Genomic DNA, 21,458 nt, shown 5'->3' with positions numbered 1-21,458 from the left:
TTCATTGTACAGTGCAATTCCTTCCGCTGCAGCTTGTGTTTAAATTCTGAGCTCCTGTTATTGTAGACACATTTTTGCTACATTTCGTACTTTTTGAATTTCCCCTTAACGCAAGGAACCCACCCAAATTGTAAATCGCATTTAAAAGATCATTCATTGTACAGTGCAATTCCTTCCGCTGCAGGTTGTGCTTAAATTCTGAGCTCCTGTTATTGTAGACAAATTTTTGCTACATTTCGTACTTTTTGAATTTCCCCTTAACGCAAGGAACCCATCCAAATTGTAGAATGCATTTAAAAGATCATTCATTGTACAGTGCAATTCCTTCCGCTGCCGCTTGTGCTTAAATTCTGAGCTCCTGTTATTGTTGACAAATTTTTGCTACATTTCGTACTTTTTGAATTTCCCCTTAACGCAAGGAACCCATCCAAATTGTAGAATGCATTTAAAAGATCATTCTACAGTGCAATTCCTTCCGCTGCCGCTTGTGTTAAAATTCTGAGCTCCTGTTATAGTAGGAAATGTTTGCTATATTTTCGACTTTTTTAAATTTCCCCTCAACACAAGAAACCTATCGACGGTCCTAGCGAGCCTGCTTCAATATCTGGGCGGAAACCATTATTTTGGTTCGAAAAACGACACACTGAAACCTTTTGAAATTGGCTCACATCCGATTTTGTGAGAATTAAAAAAAAACAGCAGCGTAATTTCTCTTGTCTTACCTCATTTGATAACTATAGAACCCGCTTTATCGATCCTTCTGAAAACACAAAAATTAACATTACTTCGGTATAAAAAAATAAGTTTTAAAATATTTTGTTTGTTTATTCAATTCAAATTAAATAAATGAACTTAATTAATGCTGCGTCACAAGATAAATTTAAAATTCATGCTTTTGAAAACTATGTATGTATATCGTATAATGGATACCGGCGATGGCGTGGTTGCCAAAACGCAGATGCTACGTTTTGTCCTTATTCACTATGAAGCACATCTTTCCCACTTCTTTTTCTTCATAATTTTATCTAGCATCGAACGAGAGAAATCGAACGATAAGGGGTCACCCTGTTTGAAACCCCGTTTAGATTTGAACGGCACTGTATGAGCTGATGGTGTTTATCGACGTTTTTTTGCACGGCCGTTTAAGTTTTGCGCGGAAAACAATTTCACACATAGCTGCATATAGGTAGCTCCTTTTCGTGCTGTCAAAGGTGGCTTTAAAATCGACGAAGAGGTGTTGTCTGTCAATTCTTTTTTCGCGGGTTTTCCCAAGATTTGGCTCATAGTGAATATCCGAGATTTACCATGTTTGAAGCCGCACTGATGAGGTAAAATCAGCTGATTAACGGTGACCTTCAATGTTTTGCCCAACATGCTTGACAAGACCTTATATACGATACTAAGGTGCCGCTTCTGCGATAGTTGGCGTTCTTGGAGGCTTGGTAATGAACACTTAGATTGCGATCACCGGGCACGCACTCGTTCGACCATATTTTGCGTAGAAGTTGATGTAATTGCCTTACCAACTCCTCGACGCCGTATTTGAATAGCTTAGCAGGCACAGTCCATTTGCACCCGTGGCCTTCTTATTTTTCAATCTGGTTTAATCATCTTCCCTGGACGTTTCATCGCTCTCTCCATTTAGGAGCACAGAGAAGTGTTCCCTCCAAAATCTAAGCACTTTCTGTACATCGGTAGCCGTTTCGTTTTAACAGGAGTTTACCCCGGGCCTAAAGCCTTCTGTCTGTCGCCGAATTTTTTTGGTAAAATTTTCGGGCGTTTTCCTGGCGGCTATAAGCTCAAGCTCCTCGCACTTACGCTTTTCTGCCTCTGTGTTTTTTCCTGTAAAGGCGTTAAGTTTGCGATCCCTGTCAACAAAAATTAAAATTTATATTAATAAAATTGAAATAATTGAAGGAACTTTAAGTTATTACAACATTAACAACATATGTCAGTATGTTTGCATATATATACATATAAGTTTTTATCTATGTATAATATACATTGAATATGTAATTAGTTTTTAAAAACTATTTATGGATTTTCCATTTGAAATCGGACAATGGTTAATACTTTTCTCTTCGTATGAATACAGAGCAATTGATAACGTTCTATATGACGCGTCCTCGTAAAATGGAACCTTTTAAGACGGTAATTTAGGTATTTAAGGATTGGTGTCTGCTGTATCTAGCTATATCTAGTACCAATTAATGCATTTTGCTGAAACTTGGCATAGTTGTCAATATTGTTCTTGTCATATGTATACCAGAGTACCCCGCAGACTTTGTTTTGCTCGAAAGCTGGTTTGTTACATTTAAAAATTAAGCCTAGCTTCCCCTTTTCTATTCTATCTTCCATTTTTTCTTATAGTTCTTGTCCATCCCTCGGACTCTCAATCCCATCTCCACTTCCAATTCCATTCCTACTCCCACATCCACTCCTATTTCCGCTAAACTTCACACTCCCATTCCCACTTCTAGTCCTAGCCCCATACCCACTACAACTCCCACTTCCCTCTCTCATCTTAATTTCATCATATATAGAATCTCCTAGCGGCCACCGTGGTGTGATGGTAGCGTGCTCCATCTACCGCACCGTATGCCCTGGGTTCACAACCCGGGCAAAGCAACTTCAAAATTAAAAAAAAAAAGCTTTCAATTAGAAGAATATTTTTCTAAGTGGGGTCGCCCCTTGGCAGTGTTTGGCAAGCGTTCCGAGTGTATTTCTGCCATGAAAAGCTCTCAGTGAAAACTCATCTGCCTTGCAGATGCCGTTCGGAGTCGGCATAAAACATGTAGGTCCCGTCCGGCCAATTTGTAGGGAAAATCAAGAGGAGCACGACGCAAATTGGAAGAGAAGCTCGGCCTTAAATCTCTTCGGATATCTCGCGCCTTACATATATATATATATATATATATATATATATATATATATATATATATATATATATAGAATCTCTATACCAAATATTGAATACCTGCTTCACCCGGACGACCGATTTCAGTATCTTTGCTTGTACAAACCTTTACGAAACTATATGAAACAAATACAATTTTCAAAATCGCTTTCATTTTTATTAATGAGATGTAGATAGATAATTGACCCGTTTTTCTGACCGAAAATATTGCTCCTTGCGATGTTATTACTCTTCCAGTACACAGAGGCATTTGTCATATTGTAGCTTCTGCGCAAAAAAGCTTTAGGTTCGTGCCTCTGCTTTCTCTCAATATTTGAGCCCTGCCTCTCTTCTTTATCTTCTCCCTTTTACATTCTCGATTTTTATCTCTTCTACTTCCACTTTCTTTTCTCTCCCTCAACCTTCCTCTAATCTTCTTTATCTCCTTCCTTGCATATGCTTCCTCTCGTTCCCATCTTCCTCTCGCGCTTTTTTATTTTCTTTTTCTACTCACACTTTCTTTCATCTCCCTAACCCTCCCTTCTCTTCCACTCCTCTTCAATTCACACTCCGATCTTTTATTTTCCCTTCAAAAGGCTGTAATGTAATGTTAAGACAATTCAAACAAATTACACCAACACACGCCTAAAATAAAGTTTTCCCAGTACATAGCTTGTCAAAGAGGAAATCCTGTTATAAATTTGAAGCAAATCCTATCATAAATAAGATTTTTTCAATTAGGTCACTGATCTACTTCCCGAAGAGAAAATTTTCTCAGATATTAAGCTAGACTAAGACGTACCCCAAAACCAAATCGTATGGAAATAAAAACATGAATACGAATTATTAAAATAGGTCTAGCCTATGTCCACTTGCCGGAAAGAATAGTTTGAACTTCATTTACAACAAGTCGCACAATAAACACGTTTTATTATAATAGGTCAGGCTCTGGTCCACTTTCCGGAAAGAATAGTTTTTAAAATAATAAGCTAGTCACGGAAGTACCCCCACCCCAAATTTCAAGCGAATCGCAATATTAATTTTTTTATTTAGAATAGGTCAGTCCATGGTCCACTTCGCGTGATTAAAAGTTTCCAAATATTATCTTTGTCAAAAAAGTGCCAGTGTACCGAACTTCAAGCGAATCGCACCATAAATAAGATTATTTGGAATAGGTCGGATCCTAATTGTGAATCTAAAGCATTCCCAAACCCTCGTGAACACACACAAAATTTTATCAAAATCGGTCCAGTAACAAACGAACTTACAGAAGAAATATACATATATTTGTATAAGATATCCGTACCTACGGAATCTGTATCACGGGTATTCGCTGGAAATTGCTAAAATGCGAAGCCTTGCAAAACGAAGTGTGCACTCATACAATTCTATTATCTTGCAACGATTTTCCGTCATCCATTTTCAAATTTGGTTCCGAGACAAACCGGTTTCGGCGTTGTGTCATCGTCAGTGTCGATTTTCGTTCTGATCTGTTGTCGTTTGTCTTGTTTTTATAGATCGTAGGTACATGAGCATGTATTGTCAAAATGACCTCTGCAAAAAATCGATATATCCCTAAAGAGAGCGGTCTGCGATTGATCTCTTTTATCCACATTGGGGTACATACAGCAATGAAATGCATAAAATAAAAAGATTACATGTGATTACCCCCAGCGGGTTAGGGGGTTAGAATATACCCGCGGTAGGTATGCCTGTCGTAAGAGGTGACTAAAATACCAGATTCAAGGGTTTGTGTAGCGCAACCCCGAACTACTCATGGATCTAGGTGGTGGGAGGGCGGTATGGCCTAGAAGGTTGCATGTGGTCATAACAAATCTTTCCCGAGATGGTCGGGCTTGGTACCGGAATGTACCAGATCTGTATCCGAAGAAGGACCATCAACATAGATAACACTCGGGGAGTGTCCTTGTCGCTGCAACAACAACAACAACATTAAATGTGATTCAATAGCATTATTTAAGAAAAATGCCGAGCTCTATACCGAACCCAAAATACTAGGACCATATGTTAAATTATAGTAATATTTGTTTTGTTTTTATTATTCTACAACAATACGAAAAAAAAATTAAGGATTTTGTATTCTGGCTGTAGAGGCACGAAGAGAATATGTGCGACACTACCCGTATGGATACAAAAAGGGCTTGCCGGACACTTCCCATAGGGGTACAAAGAGGAAGAGTCGAACAGTACAGAAAAGAGCTGTCCGACAGTATCCGTAGGGGTAAAAATAGGGCGTGTCGAACAGTACCCAAAGGGGTACAAAGAGGAAGTGTCGAACATCAGAAAAAGGATCTGTCCGACAGTATCCGTTGGGTATAAAGAGGACCACTCCGGCACTACCCGTTCAGGCATAAACAGGTACAATTGGTCTCTCCATAGGACATGCTCAAGCAAAAGGGACCACTCCAACCGATATAAAGAGATCAGAATTGGCTATAGTCGCATACTCCTTTGCGATTCATCCTGGATTCATCCTAGTCGAATCGCATTTTTTGCAGGGAAAATTTGTGTATATTTAAGTGTATGTGCTGTGTGTTTATTCTGAACTGAGGGTGGTTTTTACTGATCGATTTGTGTGGCTGACTGAGGCAGCTAAAAGTCAGTAACATTGTGAATGATGACTAAGTGTGTTATCTTATCTGTCAACTGCCAGACAGGCTGTTCAATATGGCTACTTTTTAGCGTTTTGACAGGGTGTTCAATATGGCGGCGCCTATCTTCAGCGAGTGATGAAAGAGATACAGAATGGGACAGCGATAGTCAACTACAAATCGGGTGATCCAATCACTTTGGAATTTTGACGTCTATGCAGAAGATATCACACTTTGTTATCATTCACAATGGTCAGTAATTCTAGTCGTTTGACCTTCTTTGTGGGTTTGCTGCTTTGGTGCGTTTATTGCTTTGTGTTTATTTGTTGTTGTGTGCTTGTCAGTTGTTTCCGCAAGGTTGCCACCTATCCACCTAAAAAAAAATTACATAAGATATGCCAATATGGATATCAAACGAAAGGTATTTCACTCCGCATTTCAATAGAGAAATTTTTAAGTAGGGTTGCTACCTGACTTTATTTATATCTCTTTGTATATCCACTACTATCGCGGAAACGACCTATTTTAATGAAATGTTGTAGATAGATAGTGTATCACATTCTAAGACTTTCTATTTAGATATGAGGATGTTTGCATAAGGTTGCCAACTATTTGGAATTTAAAAAAAATTGCATGAAATACGCCAATATGGGTATAAAACGAAAGGTGTTTTACTCCGAATTTGGACAGAGAAATTTAAATAGGTTTGACACTTAGGTTTGCCACCTCACCTTATTATTTAAATCTTTTTGTATATTCACTACTATCGCGGAACCGACAGAAATTTTAAATGAAACTTGGTACATCGATAGTGTATCGCATTCTTAGACTTTCTACCTAGGTGTTGCCACTGAGGATACTTTCACAAAGTTGCGACGTATTTGGAATTAAAAAAATTCCACGAGGTATGCCAATATGTGCATTAAATAAAAGGTATTTCACTCCGCAGTCCAGTAGATATATTTTTAAGTACGGTTGCCACATAGGGTTGCCCCCTCACCTAATTATATATGTATATTACTCTGTATAGCCACTACTATCTCGGAAACGGATCAACCGATTTGGGTGAAATTTAGTACATCGAAAGTGTGCTAGATTCTAAGACTCTTCACCTAAGTGTTGTCACTGAGTAAAATTTCCTAGATATTTTTGAAATTTAGATACAAAAAGTAATTGACAAAGGTTTGTATTGATTTTGAACTATTCAAAAATGAATAATGCATACACATCTTCTATTTAATTGTTTAAGAAGTACATTAAAGTTAAACTCCCCAAGACTACATTGTAATTACCCGTTTAAAATTTTGTTTCTTTTAAGTTCTTTTTGCGGTTAGTGATCGATATGTTTTTGAAATCTATTTTAAAATAACTCAACACTAAGTAAAAATATATGTATAAAAGAAGCTGAAGATTTATAATGATGACATACAGAAAAAAGATATTATGCGGATACTCGAAGAATACCGAGCAAACCTCGGTCGCCCAGGTACTAAGGTAAAAACTCTATATGACGACTTTTGCTACTATGGTTTCAATGAGAAATTTTAATAGGTTTTTGTCAGCCATGCAAAATTGTTGTATGTCGGTTAGCAGGTTGATGTTCTAAGGCGACGATATATTTTAATACGTAATCGCGAACATATTTCAACTTCATTTTGGCTTAAGCTATTGCATGGTTTAATACGTTATTCGTTGATTTCAACATATGTACACCACATCATTAAGGTGTATTTTGAAAATTTTGTACAAAGAGTACAAGGGTTTGAAGCTTCTCCACTTAAACATCGTGTTGTACAGGGGAATAGAAATTATGCAAAAGGGACTGTGGCACCACTCAAACAAAGAGAAATTAGTGTGTCCCGTATATAGAAATCTCCATAAACGCTTTAATTTTGATATCCCTTATCTAAGCAATTGGATTAGTCAAATTTTCGGGCGATACTAATTATATTAAATAGTCGCAAAATTAAGGGTTCCGTTGGTTCTACTTCTTTTCTTTCGGTTCTGTTTTAGGATTTACTTTGAAGACGTCCTATCTTAGCGAAAATTCAGTATACTTAAAGCAAGAGGGATAAATAAAGTACTTACATAAGTTTTCTCACTTGGGCATCGGTAATTCACTTCTTTTTTCTGTCCGTAATGTGTGGCGAAATTGAAATAAGTTGAATAACAATTGAGTGAGCCGGCAAACTGCACGAAGAATAAAAAAATAAGAATAATGTCAAAATTGTGATAAATTTGTGAATAAAAGTTTGCAGACAAGTAGAAATATTGTGAAAATAGCAAAGAAAATTAACGAAGGCTAAGTTCGGGTGTAACCGAACATTGCATACTCAGCTGCCAAATTACAGCTTGCAAAATCTTTAAATTACCTTCTTTTAAAAGTGGGCGGTGCCCAGCCCATTGTCCTAATTTTCTATTCTGCGTCATAAGGTCAACCTACCTACCAAGTTTCATAGCGATTTGAGATGAGTGCCCAGGAACTTACATACCAAATTTCATTAAGATACCTAAGAGAAAGTGATCGTGTTTACGGACAGACGGCCGGACGGACATGGCTAAATAAATATCTTTTTTCGCCCATATCATTTTGATATATAGAAGTCTATATCTATCTCGATTAGTTTATGCCGTTACGGGGTACCATTATGCGAACAATATTAATATACTCTGTGAGCTCTGGTCAGCTGAGTATAAAACTGTAATGAATATTAGTGTAAAGCAGGGTTCAGAAAAATTCTTCTACAAAGAATTAAAATTCATTCATTTCATTTTTTATACCGTCTGCGAAACAATTTTAAAACAAACATTTGTTTTCATTTATTACTGACGAATAATTAAATATTCTATAAATTCGGAAAAACAATTTTTTTTACATTCATTTATGCCTTTATACAATTTTGACAAATATTCTGCTTCCATTCCATTTATACAACTGAATGACTTTTTTTTATACAATCCTAAGCAAACATTCTCCCTATTTATGTTAAGCATTTCAGCAGATATATGTGTTGCGGTGGCCTATTGAGTTCTCGATCCCGCGCCCTAAGGAACGTAAGCAACCTATTTGTGAGACACAATAACCTAAAGGTGTGGAGGTTGAGATGTTAGCTGAGCTTCAATAAGTCCACTCCGAAATATTCGCCTACTGTTCACCACGATGGGCGCCTGTAAGGGCATAAGTTGTTTGCTTTGTAAAGTGACGCGTGTATTACAGAGTTCTCCTTTATATTTTGGACTTGCAATATTGAAAACAGTTGCAATGAATTGCGAAACGAAAAAACCTAGTATGATCCTTGACAAACGTAAAGATGTTGTGACAAGCATATGAAGCGGCCGGGCCCTTAGTAGGAAAGGCTGCGATGGCGATGCCATGGCACCGTTGATTTTCTAATGTAAACAAAGTCTCATATCACTCTCTTATCACAGTGCCCATGTAAATGAGAGCATTTCTGGTGCTGGATTTTTATTGGGATAGGGGCTTCCCGACAAGTATTTCGGCTATGTAAGAAACACTTTTCTTCATTTTTTAAACGGTTTTATTTAGGTTGACTTGACAGGCTGCACGGCCGCTGTGAACGAATCTTGTAATTAAAATTTAAGTAACTTCCCGATAAGCTACACGCTTGAAACTTGGAATATAGTTACGTGCAAGAATAGAAATCGATCTGTGAAAATAAATCGCCGCTAGGTGGCGCATGGATAGAGATATTCACAAAAATCGTATTTGTGGCCCGATTTGGCTCGTATTTGGAACACATAATACATGCAAGAATAGAAATCGACCTGTGAAAAAAGTCGCCGCTAGGTGGCGCATGGGTCGAGATATTCACAAAAATCGTATTTGTGGTCCGATTTGGATCATATTTGGAACACATAATACATGCAAGAATAAAAAGCGACTTATGAAAAAACTCGCCGCTAGGTGGCGCATTGATCGAGATATTCACAAAAATCGTATTTGTGGTCCGATTTGGCTCATATTTGGAACACATAATACATGCAAGAATAAAAAGCGGCCTATCAAAAAAAATCGCCGATGGGTGGCGCAAGGATCGAGATATTCACAAAAATCGCATTTGTCGTCCGATTTGATTTGGTCCATATTTGGAACACATAATACATACATGAATAGAAAGCGATCTATGATGCCCGATTTGGCTCATATTTGGTACAAATATTGCATACAGTCCGGTAGGAGTGACATCAAAATATTTTGGAGTTGGAGGAGGGACAAGCATACGTGGCGCAGAGTCGAGTAAAGTCTTTGGAAGGATTATGTATTGAGGATTTAGGTTGTAACAAATTGTCAATTTGTTATTTGGGAATGATAATAATAAAAAAATTCGAAGAAAGTGCTTGCTATAAAGAATAATTTATGAAATAAAAATTATATTTCAAACATTCTCTGAACCCTGGTGTAAACTGGGCAAAATATGAACAAAAGAGTAGTGTTAACGAAAGTGGTGATAAACGAAAGTGTAAAAGCCATAAAGAAAACCAAAATATTGTGTTGTGCAGTATGAATCTGCTCCAATCGGAAAAGTATCAAAGGAGTTTTGCTCAGCGATAAGAAATATTGGTGTTTGATTTAAATTATAACAAAACCGATATATTTTGTATATATATATTGGATTTGTATTTATAAAATCAATCCAATTATATATAAATGTATATGTGCTTTGTTGACATCATTAAGAAAAAATTACAACAAAAATCATCAAATTGCAACAATAACATGCAAATTTTCAACTTCAATTGCCCTCGGATTATTGTTGCTGAGGTCAAGACGCGTCTATTGACATACATTCCGATATTTTTGGAAGCGTATTAGCAGTCGACCGCTGTACAAGACTTTTAACAAAGTATGTTATATGGGAGTTTCCATTGTTACTGTCGCGACAGTTTTGTGTAAAACTTTTAATCTAAATATATAACAAAATTCTAACAGGTGAATGTCTGTACATTGAAGATACAGTTTCAGAAAAATTTATTGGAGGGCTCATTATTGGAACCCCTCAACCCAAATCAGAGGTTTATATGTTTGTACTCGCATCACTCAGAAGCTACTGCATAGAATTGAGTGCAACATTCGCTGTTGCATCAGATGAGGTCTAATTTAAATTTAAGGATACAAGTTTGCGACCGCTTTTTGAGTGACTTCCAGTTGAGTTAGATTCTTCAAACTAAAAACATACTTCAGAGCCCGATGACAATGCATCATGAGGGAAAACAATTTCGCTAGGTGGTCCAGGGATCGTGCAAATTCCAAAAATCTTCATAGCTTCGAAATTTTGATTTCGAGTTTTAAGGAACTTCCCGATAACCCAGAGATCTAAACGTTTGAAAGAAGCTTTGGGCTTTATGAGGTTGTAAAATTTAGGGTAAAAGAGTATTCTATTTAGAAAGTCCATTTACAACATGTAGAATTTTGCGACTGCTATTTGAGTGACTTCCCGTATAGCTAGATTCTTGAAACTAAGAAAATAATTCAGAATCGCATGGCAACGCAACATGACGGAATTTTTTTGTTTTTCCCAGGTGGTCCAACGAACGTGATAATTCAAAAAATCGTCCGAACTTGCAAATTTTGTTTCGAGTATTAAGAAACTTCCCGATAACCCAGAGACCTGACACTTTGAAAGAAATTTTGGACTCTATTAGGTTATAATATTAAGGATAAAAGAGCTTTCTAGATGAGAGAGGGATCGAGATATTTATAGGTATTAAAAAGTTCATATAGAATTCTGGAATATTGCGATTGATTTTTCAGTACCTTCTCATTAAGCTACAAACGTGAAGCTTCACATATATACATAAGTCAAACCACCGAGAAAATGCAAAAAACTTCTAATTGAGCTACAAACGTGAATCGAGACAATGCAAAAAATGGGAAAAAATCCGTTAGGTGCCGCGGGGATCGAAATAATTGGATAAGAGTTTGCAAATTGGCAAATTTGAGATCGATTTTTAAGTAACTTCTAATTGAGCTACAAACGTGAAACTTCACATATAGGTTAAGACACCGCGACAAAGTGACGAAAGGGGAAACAATTCCGTTAGGTGGCACACGGATCGAAATAATTAGATGAGAATTTGAAACCGGATTTTAAGTAACTTTTCGATGAGCTAGAGACTTGATATTTCAAACTTAATTCAGAGGCCGATGACAGTATAAAACATAATACGAATTGGGATATTAAGAAAAATCGTACGGAACGAGGGGAATCTTGCGATCAATTTTCAAGAGACTTCGCATTGAGCTACAATCTTGGAACTTCATCCACATACTCACTTGTAGCAATTCAAGCTTGGCATATATGAACTATTAATGATACTTTTATGGATGGTGAATTTTTCGATGAAAATTTATACTGCGTTTTTCGTAAAGATCGTAATGCATTAAAAACTGGTTTATCAAGAGGAGGAGGCGTTTTAACTGCGGTTCGACGAAAATTTCGTGCGACTTTGGTGCCTTTGCCGAATGCTGATTCCCTATCGGATATTCTCTGCATTCTGTTCATAGAGTTTCTAAACTTTTAACTTGTGCTTCGTATAATACCTCCTTCTAGTAGCGATTTACTTTATGAAGAGCATGTTGATAATACTTATTTCAACCTTAGTATCTAGCCATGAAAATTTTTGCGTAATTGGCGACTTCAACCTCAGTAATTTAGAATGGTCTACTTTTGACAATAGTAGGGGGCTTCTTCCAAAGTCTTCAAATGCGTTTGCTGAAACATATGTGATTGATGGTTTTTCAAGATGCGACCTTAGTCAGATTAACAGTTTTAATAACAGTTTTCATAGAATATTGGATCTCATATTTTTAAGTGATAACATGAACTTTTACCTCCACGAATGTCTGGACCCTTTGTCCAATCCTGGTCGACATCATGTTCCTCTGGTTCTTCATTTGGAATTTTATGAGTTTAATACTTACGTAGAGGATACAAATACAAGTTTTGTTTTAAAAATTATGATGTTGATGTTGTTAATGCGGCAATTGGCTTTATTGATTGGGATACTACGCTATTTACTGAGGTTGATGCGACTGGTTGTTTCAATATCTTTAAGAATAATCTAAATTGTATTTGTAGTGAGCACATTCCTAAAGTAAAAAAAGAAGGTTAACAAAATCCACGAAGGAGTTGAAAAAACTTAAGAATTTGAGAAACAAGTTTTTCAAAAAATTTAAAAATTCAAGGTCTCTTTTTTACAAAGAAATGTATATAAAATATTTGAACGAGTTTAAATCATTGAATAAAGTCTTGAAGCAGAATTATATAAGAAAATTCGAAGAGGATATTAAACTGAATCCGAAAGCTTTTTGGCGTTTTGTGAAATCTAATCGTGTTCCAGTATTCCCTCTGTTGTATTTTACAAGGATACACAAGCTGATTCAGCATCAGTTGCTGCAAATCTTTTTGCGGCTTTTTTCAGCTCGAATTTTGAGGCTGACTCTAATTGGAGTAGTAGTGATTTTTACAGTGGCCTTGATGCTAGTGGTTCCGCGCTAAACTTTGGGGCTCTTGAAATCTCTTTAGATGATGTTGAACTGGGGATTCGTCAAATCAATTTGTCGTCGCAGACTGATGTTGATAGTTTGTCGTCTCACCTTTTTAAGAATTGTTCAGCTCTCGCCTACTCAATATGGCTGCTTTTTAATAAATCTCTTGGGCAAGGTGTTTTCATTGATGCATGGAAAATCTCCCTTATTACGCCAATTTTTAAATCTGGCAATAAAAATGATGTCACCAATTATCGTCCCATTTCTAAAATTTCGACTATCTCAAAACTTTTTGAATGTATAATAAAAAATAAAAATTTCTTTGCCATTAGTCGGCTCATCTCGGTAGATCAGCATGGTTTCATGTCGGGAGAGCAACTACCTCTAATTTAGCAGTTTTCTCAGAATACTGCATTGAAGCTTTTAGTAACCGGGCCCAAGTTGACACCGTGTATACTGATTTTTCGAAAGCGTTTGATAAAGTTAATAATCGTATCTTATTATCGAAGTTACAGTGTTTTGGCTTCCACTCAAGTTTTTTTAAGCTGGATGACATCGTATCTCTCAAATCGATACTGTTCAGTTGTAGTTGACGGGGTGTCGTCGTACTCTTTCATTGCTTCTTCAGGCGTTCCTCAGGGAAGCATTTTACTTCCAATTCTTTTTGTGATTTTCATCAACGTATTACTAGTTGTTTTAAATTTTCAAAATTTCTCTTGTATGCTGATGAAATGAAGATATTTAGTAATATTACGTGTTCCGCTGAGTCGTTGAAACTTCAGAGTGATCTAGAAAATGTTGTAGCTTGGTGCCACAAAAATATGCTTCCCTTAAATATTAAAAAATGATCCCATGTCTCCTATTCCAAATCCCGCTCTCCTATCCCTGCTTCATATTATATTGCAGGCTCACAACTAACATTGTTTCCAAAATCATTAATCTTGGGGTGGTCTTTGACTCGAAGTTCTCGTTTCAAAGCCATTTTAATTATATTATAGCTAAGTCTTACTCTATGCTGGCTTTTGTCAGACATTTTGACTGCCCCTTTTTACTTGAACGTATATTCTTTCGTATTCCTAAAATTTGTTTAAGGAATCATGCCACATTTTACATTGGGCTGGTGAGGACCAATTATGCGGCCAATGCTCCTGTTGTTAGAGCTCTTAAAGAGTTTAACTTGCTCCCTAATTCTTCAGTTTTGGACTTCTCCGACTGTGAAAAAAGATTTAAAATGCTACTAAATGACATGTTAAATTAGTTGGTAGTCTATCTTTACCTGTAACTAGTCTGTAAGAAATGTAATAATTTCAATACTAAATAAATATTATTATTATTACTATTATTATTATTATTTTCAAGTAGCTTAAAAACTAATATAGCTTGACGTATTTTTCTGATATGTACAATTATTGTATGCATTCTGAATTAATAAAAGTAAGTTTTTCACGTTGTAATAAATAAGGCACTACTCTTTTCCACCTAGAACTAAAAAGTAGAAAAGAAACAAATTTTAATCATTTCCTTTCTATAAATGGACAAAGTCAGCAAAAAATGCATCCTTATATGAAGACATATTCTTGCTGAACTTTGATTTTAAAATTTTGACAGAGAAATTGTAAAAATATTTATAAGAAATAAAAATATAAAGGTGGAGCGCAATTAAATGAATATATATTGTAACGAATTTACTGCAAAACGTCTTATTTGCAACTTTCTGCTAAGTTCGAATCACTAAAGTGTTGAATAAATAACTCAACTCTTCAATAATGCAAAATGACCTTTATTAAAGTACTTCACAATAACAGTTATATTTCGCTTACTGATGACAACTTGCTTAACTCAAACTGATTGATAGCTTAAACGAAAGTGATCTATTTCCCGACAGATAGCGTGCTTAACTGAAAACTGCTTCTAGCGCCTCTACCGCTGGTGCTTTTATACTCTGTGATTTCCTCGTGGCATCTTCTAGGCGCTTCCAGAATTTACTTAGTTACTGCCATATAATTATAACTACAGATGCACGTATATAGCTTCTTATATGCGTGTATTTGTGAGCGACACTTCCCCAATTACAATTGCATACTTTTGGGAGCATCTCAGAAAAGATATCTGCATGTGTTTGTGCATCTCTTCACTGCTGCGTGTACATACATATGTGTAGACATAATAATTTATTCGTTTACGTACATACAAGTGTAGCAGCTTGCTTCATTGTTGTTGTGGCTTTATTTACTTAGTATCAGATTAGTGATGGGAGTATCACTTAGTGTCACTAATATTCGTCACAATATTGATAATTTGACTCCTTTTCTGCCAACTTTGCAATCCAAGTAATGTGCGATACTTCTTAAATATAAACGGTAATTCTGTACATACGTATTGAAAAAATTATAAGCAACAAAGTGGTCAGTAGTAGCTACTTAGAATAAAAATGATTTACTACCGAGGAATTTTAAAAATATTTTTCGCTTAACAGAAAACTCTTTGTTGTAATCACCACTTAATCGAAAGCCACAATCAACAACATGAATACGAATTACAGCTACCAAAACTTACATTTAATGTTGCACATTTGTATAGGTATTTGCTGCATTGTTGAGTCGCGTCCACTCACTTCTGAATTAATGGAAAGGCTAAATAAATGACTTATAATTGATATTCCACAAACGATTTACAGCGTAGAGGTGCTTTAGCATACCAAGTAAGATGAGTGGTAAACAAATGCTAGTGGAATGAATTTTTTTGTCGGTGGCAGTCATTGCGGCAACATTCAAATTGTTAATCGTAAATAGTACTACAACAATGCAGCAACAATGTCTAATGCATGTGATTGCAGCCATAACACAAACAACATGGAATAAGGCGAGTAGCTGATTGCAGTTGATTAAGAAAAGTATTGTCAAATAATTTTCGAAATTTTTTGAGCTCCACAGATTTTTAATCGTTTGCTTCAGATTGGTTGCTATGTATGTATGTAGTTTTCAAGTGCTACCAGAGATTGCTACTATATGTTTCTGCCGGGATCTTTTTTATTGCTTATTTTGTTCAGAGTCGTTAATCAAATCACACTAATTTACATTCGCCCACTTTTATCCTATCGTATCTATCTATTTTCTCTAACATAGCCGACATTGCTAAAATAGTTGGATTTTGAGAGGCATAAGTTTAATACGTATATAGAAATATATTTTCTTTTTGACTTCTTTCTTTTACTTTTGATAAACTTATTTGCAATTTTCAATTTTAAGTTAGATTTTACAATCAAAACTCATCCCAATTATGTCTATATTCATGAACGCGTTTTCCGCAGCGTTTTGCTCTATTTATATAACAGAAGTGTTAACCATGTTTTTATCTTCTTCTTATTTTTTCCTTTTGTTGCATTGTCTCGGTGCCCTGAATTGTGTGTGAAATGTAAAGTTTGTAGCTCAATGGCAAATCTTATGAAAATTGATCGCAAGATTCCATTTCCCCTTCCATACAATTGTTTGAAATACTTCGGTCCGCACCTCCTTAGCGGAACTTTTTGTAATAGATATTGCACTTCTTTGGGCCTCTGGAATATGTTTAAATTTTCAAGTATTTAGCTTGCCAAGAAATCTTATTTAATTCATTGCTACCGAGTTCTGAACTCCGTAGGACTTATTAAGTTTTTTGCTCAATGAGAAGCCACCAAAAATGCATAGCTCATGTCCATTCGTGCTTTATGGTTTTTCTAAACGTCAAGATCGGTGCTACACTTGGCGAATTATTTTTATATAAGTGTTAAGCTGCATCGACCCAACTCTCTAGCTCATCCCACAAAAACCGATCCCAATATTCCTTGTATTAATTTTCTAAATACCTCGATTCATACTCCACCTAGGAGAAGTTTTGTCTCCTTTGTTGCACTGCGACTGTGCCCTAAGTGTAAGGTTTCAAATTTGTAGCTCAAGGAGCAATTACAACCAATTTCATCGCAAAATTCCCCCTATTCTGTAACCACTATCCAAATGTTTCCAAATATCTTGATGCCACTTCTAGAAGAATTTTTTGTCCTAAATATTGGATTCTTATAGAGCTCTAAGCTATTTTCAAGATTTAAGGCCTTTTGGTTATCGGAAAACTTTTTAATACTCGATAAATGTCGCACTACCTAGCCTTTCCCTCATATTGCAATATCATCGGGTTCTGAATCATGTTCCAAGTTTTAAACATCCAGCTCCAGACGATGTTAATCAAAAGTATTTTGCGATATTTTCCAAAAGGGCCAGCGGACCAAACGGGATTAGAAAGGATAATCTCTTGCTAATTCGTTTAACTTCTTTCGGGAGTTCATATTCAGTCTATGTGAGGCCTTTATTTACTCACCAGTTCAACCTAGATTTGGTAGATGAAATTTTCGAACATCACTCACGGTACAATATGAAATGTACAATGATAATGTGAAACGTCAGAATGTCCTATAAGTGTAGGAGTACATCAGTGATTTGATAAACGTCACAATGTATTTTACAAATTTTGAGCTTCGGCGTAGGCGAAATTGCTTTAAACCCAAAATTTAGGCAGCTTTCTCCTTCTATAAGTTTTGCAGTTAGAAATAGCAAATATCTAAACGTAAGTAAGCAACTTAAACTATTGCGGCCTGTTGTAGACAAACTGAAACAAGTAAAGAAGGCTAAGTTAGGGTGTAACCGAACATTACATACTCAGTTGAGAGCTATGGAGGCAAAATAAGGAAAATCACCATGTAGGAGAATGAATCTAAGGTAACCCTGGAATGTGGTTGTATGACATGTGTATCAAATGGAAGGTATTAAAGAGTATTTTAAGAGAGAGTAGGCCATAGTTCTATGGATGAACGCCATTTAGGGATATCGCCATAAAGGTGGACCAGGGCTGATTCTAGAATTTGTTTGTACGATATGGGTATCAAATGAAAGGTGTTACTGAGCATTTTAAGAGGGAGCGGGCCTTAGGTCTATCGGTGGACGCCTTTTCGAGATATCGCCATTAAGGTGGGCCAGGGGTGACTCTAGAATGTGTTTGTGCGATATGGGTATCAAATGAAAGGTGGTAATGAGTATTTTAAAAGGGAATGGGCTTTAGTTCTAAAGGGAGCGCCTTTTCGAGAAATCGCCATAAAGGTGGACCAGGGGTGACTCTAGAATATGTTTGTACGATATGGGTGTCAAATGAAAGGTGTTAATGACTATTTTCAAAGGGAGTTATCCTTAGTTCCATAGGTGGACGCCATTTCGAGATATCGCCATAAAGGTGGACCAGGGGTGACTCTAGAATGTGTTTGTACGATATGGGTATCAAACGAAAGGTGTTACTGAGCATTTTAAGAGGGAGTGGGCATTAGGTCTATAGGTGGACGCCTTTTCGAGATATCGCCATTAGGGTGGGCCAGGGGTGACTCTAGAATGTTTGTACGATATGGGTATCAAACGAAAGGTGTTACTGAGCATTTTGAGAGGGAGTGGGCATTAGGTCTATAGGTGGACGCCTTTTCGAGATATCGCCAATAGGGTGGGCCAGGGGTGACTCTAGAATGTTTGTACGATATGGGTATCAAACGAAAGGTGTTACTGAGCATTTTAAGAGGGAGTGGGCATTAGGTCTATAGGTGGACGCCTTCTCGAGATATCGCCATTAGGGTGGGCCAGGGGTGACTCTAGAATGTTTGTACGATATGGGTATCAAACGAAAGGTGTTACTGAGCATTTTAAGAGGGAGTGGGCATTAGGTCTATAGGTGGACGCCTTTTCGAGATATCGCCTTTAGGGTGGGCCAGGGGTGACTCTAGAATGTTTGTACGATATGGGTATCAAGCGAAAGGTGTTACTGAGCATTTTAAGAGGGAGTGGGCACTAGGTCTATAGGTGGACGCCTTTTCGAGATATCGCCATTAGGGTGGGCCAGGGGTGACTCTAGAATGTTTGTACGATATGGGTATCAAACAAAAGTTGTTACTGAGCATTTTAAGAGGGAGTGGGCCTTAGTTCTATGGGTGGACGCCTTTTCGAGATATCGCCATTAGGGTGGGCCAGGGGTGACTCTAGAATGTGTTTGTACGATATGGATATCAAATTAAAGGTATTAATGAGGGTTTTAAAAGCGAGTGGCCCTTAGATGTATATGTGAAGGCGTTTTCGCGATATCGACCAAAATGTGGACCATGTGATCCAGAAAATCATCTATCGGGTACTGCTAATTTATTTATATATGCAAAACCACTAACAGTGTTCCTGCCAAAATTCCAAGGGCTGTTGATTTCGCCTTGTAGAACTTTTTCATTTTCTTCTACTTAATATGGTAGGTGTCACACCCATTTTACAAAGTTTTTTCCAAAGTTATATTTTGCGTGAACAAACCAATCCAATTACAATGTTTTATCCCTTTTTTCGTATTTGGTATAGAATTATGGAATTTTTTATTTTTCGTAATTTTCGATATCGATAAAGTGGGCGTGGTTATGGTCGGATTTCGGCCATTTTTTATACCAAGATAAAGTGAGTTCAGATAAGTACGTGGACTAAGTTTATTTTTCGGTTTTTGCTCAAGTTATTGTGTTAACGGCCGAGCGGAAGGACAGACGGTGGAGTGTGTATAAAAACTGGGCGTGGCTTCAACCGATTTCGTCCATTTTCACAGAAAACAGTTACCGTCATAGAGTCTATGCCCCTACTAAATTTAAGAAGGATTGGTAAATTTTTGTTCGACTTATGGCATTAAAAGTATTCTAGACAAACTAAATGAAAATGGGCGGAGCCACGCCCATTTTGAAATTTTCTTTTATTTTTGTATTTTGTTGTATCATATCATTACTGGAGTTGAATTTTGACTTAATTTACTTATATACTGTAAAGATATTAAATTTTTTGTTAAAATTTGAATTTTGCAAATTTTTAATTAGCAAATGTATAGTAATAGTACTAATGTTCCTGCCAAATTTCATCATGATATCTTCAACAACTGCCAAATTACAGCTTGCAATACTTTTAAATTACCTTCTTGTAAAAGTGGGCGGTGCCACGCCCATTGTCCAAAATCTTACTAATTTTCTATTCTGCGTCATGACGTCAACCCATCCACCAAGTTTCATCGCTTTATCCGCCTTTGGCCTTGAATTATCGCATTTTTTCGGTTTTTCGAAATTTTCGATATCGAAAAAGTGGGCGTGGTCATAGTCCGATATTGTTCATTTTAAATAGCGATCTGAGATGAGTGCCCAGGAATCTACATACCAAATTTCATCAAGGTACCTCAAAATTTACTCAAGTTATCGTGTTAACGGGCAGACGGACGGACCGACATGGCTCAATCAAATTTTTTTTCGATACTGATGATTTTGATATATGGAAGTCTATATCTATCTCGATTCCTTTATACCTGTAAAACCCACCATTATCCAATCAAAGTTAATATACTCTGTGAGCTCTGCTCAACTGAGTATAAAAATTGACGGGAATATACCCATATTCCATAAGAAAATTAAAAGTAGCATGACGCAAATAGGAGGAGAATATCGACCCAAATTTCGTGAAGGTAAATCCGCCCAGTAGTTTTTTTATATACTCATAAAGTTATGAAAATTGATTCTTCTAAATATTCCAAATAATGTTTTAATGCTGCAAATAAATCTAAACAGATAACAACTTTGGCCATATGTCCAAAGACTCCGGCACATCGGAAAACTCTGCTTAAGTATTCGCAGCAAACACAGTAAGACAGAGTCCTTAAGCTTATTAAAAACCAAAGACTGAACTCGAGTTGGAATAAACCTAGATTATCTTTCTAAAAACTACAGTCCTCGTATGAGATAAAGACCATATAAGTACTTTGCATAAATTGAACTGAAATATAATGAAATTGAACGACAAGATAAGAAGTAATTTTTAAAGAAATGTTAAACCCGGACGACTGACATGGGTATATAATATAAGTATGTGCATCGTGTGTGGGAGTAGATTGACATATAAAACTATATCATACAGTTTTTAGAGGCCTCTGGTCAGGTATGGGAACCCTCGCCGGTAGGTAATTATGGTCAAGATTGTGATTGCCGTTTCGGTTTCATTCCGTGTATTTGATATAGCTTTTCAGCAATTAACAGCAATGAGGTTATTGCTTCATGCTCACAAAGTCGACTAACATTTGTGCTAGATAATTTGCGTATTTTCACTGCACAAAGGAAATTATAAACGAATAATAAAATTAACTTGTCGCATTGTAGTACCAATATATATTATTGCCATTCAAATAATTGTTAATGAAGAAGAAGCAAATTAAATTCAGGGCTCTAGAAAATTTCTCAAATTTATGATAATCTGCAAATAGTTGTTAACTTTTGAATAAAATAATAAAAAAAAATTTTTTTAGTTAAACCGTTTTATTGAAAACAATACTTACGTTAAGTAATAATAATATTAAGAACTAGAAAATAATTAGGTAG

At 36.4% G+C, this 21,458-nt stretch overlaps 1 protein-coding gene across 3 annotated transcripts in view; it reads right to left on the bottom strand.

The window, feature by feature from the left end:
* Nucleotides 1–1,606: 1,606 nt before the first annotated feature.
* LOC137250764 (uncharacterized) overlaps nt 1,607–21,458 on the bottom strand; it is a 411,869-nt gene continuing 392,017 nt past the window's right edge. For 2 of the 3 annotated variants that reach the window (XM_067784168.1, XM_067784167.1), the window contains exon 4: nt 1,607–1,868. In XM_067784168.1, coding sequence (XP_067640269.1) covers nt 1,709–1,868 — 160 coding nt within the window. In that variant the 3' untranslated portion in view covers nt 1,607–1,708. Of the gene's footprint in view, nt 1,869–7,596; nt 7,699–21,458 lie in introns of all 3 variants that reach the window. The other variant, XM_067784169.1, reaches the window with a different exon arrangement.

This window comes from Eurosta solidaginis, chromosome 4, assembly GCF_040869045.1.
Source record: "Eurosta solidaginis isolate ZX-2024a chromosome 4, ASM4086904v1, whole genome shotgun sequence".
NCBI classification, from domain to species: Eukaryota; Metazoa; Arthropoda; class Insecta; order Diptera; family Tephritidae; genus Eurosta; species Eurosta solidaginis.
Note: the sequence above shows the minus strand (reverse complement) of the source record. Positions and strands in the feature narration are given on the sequence as shown.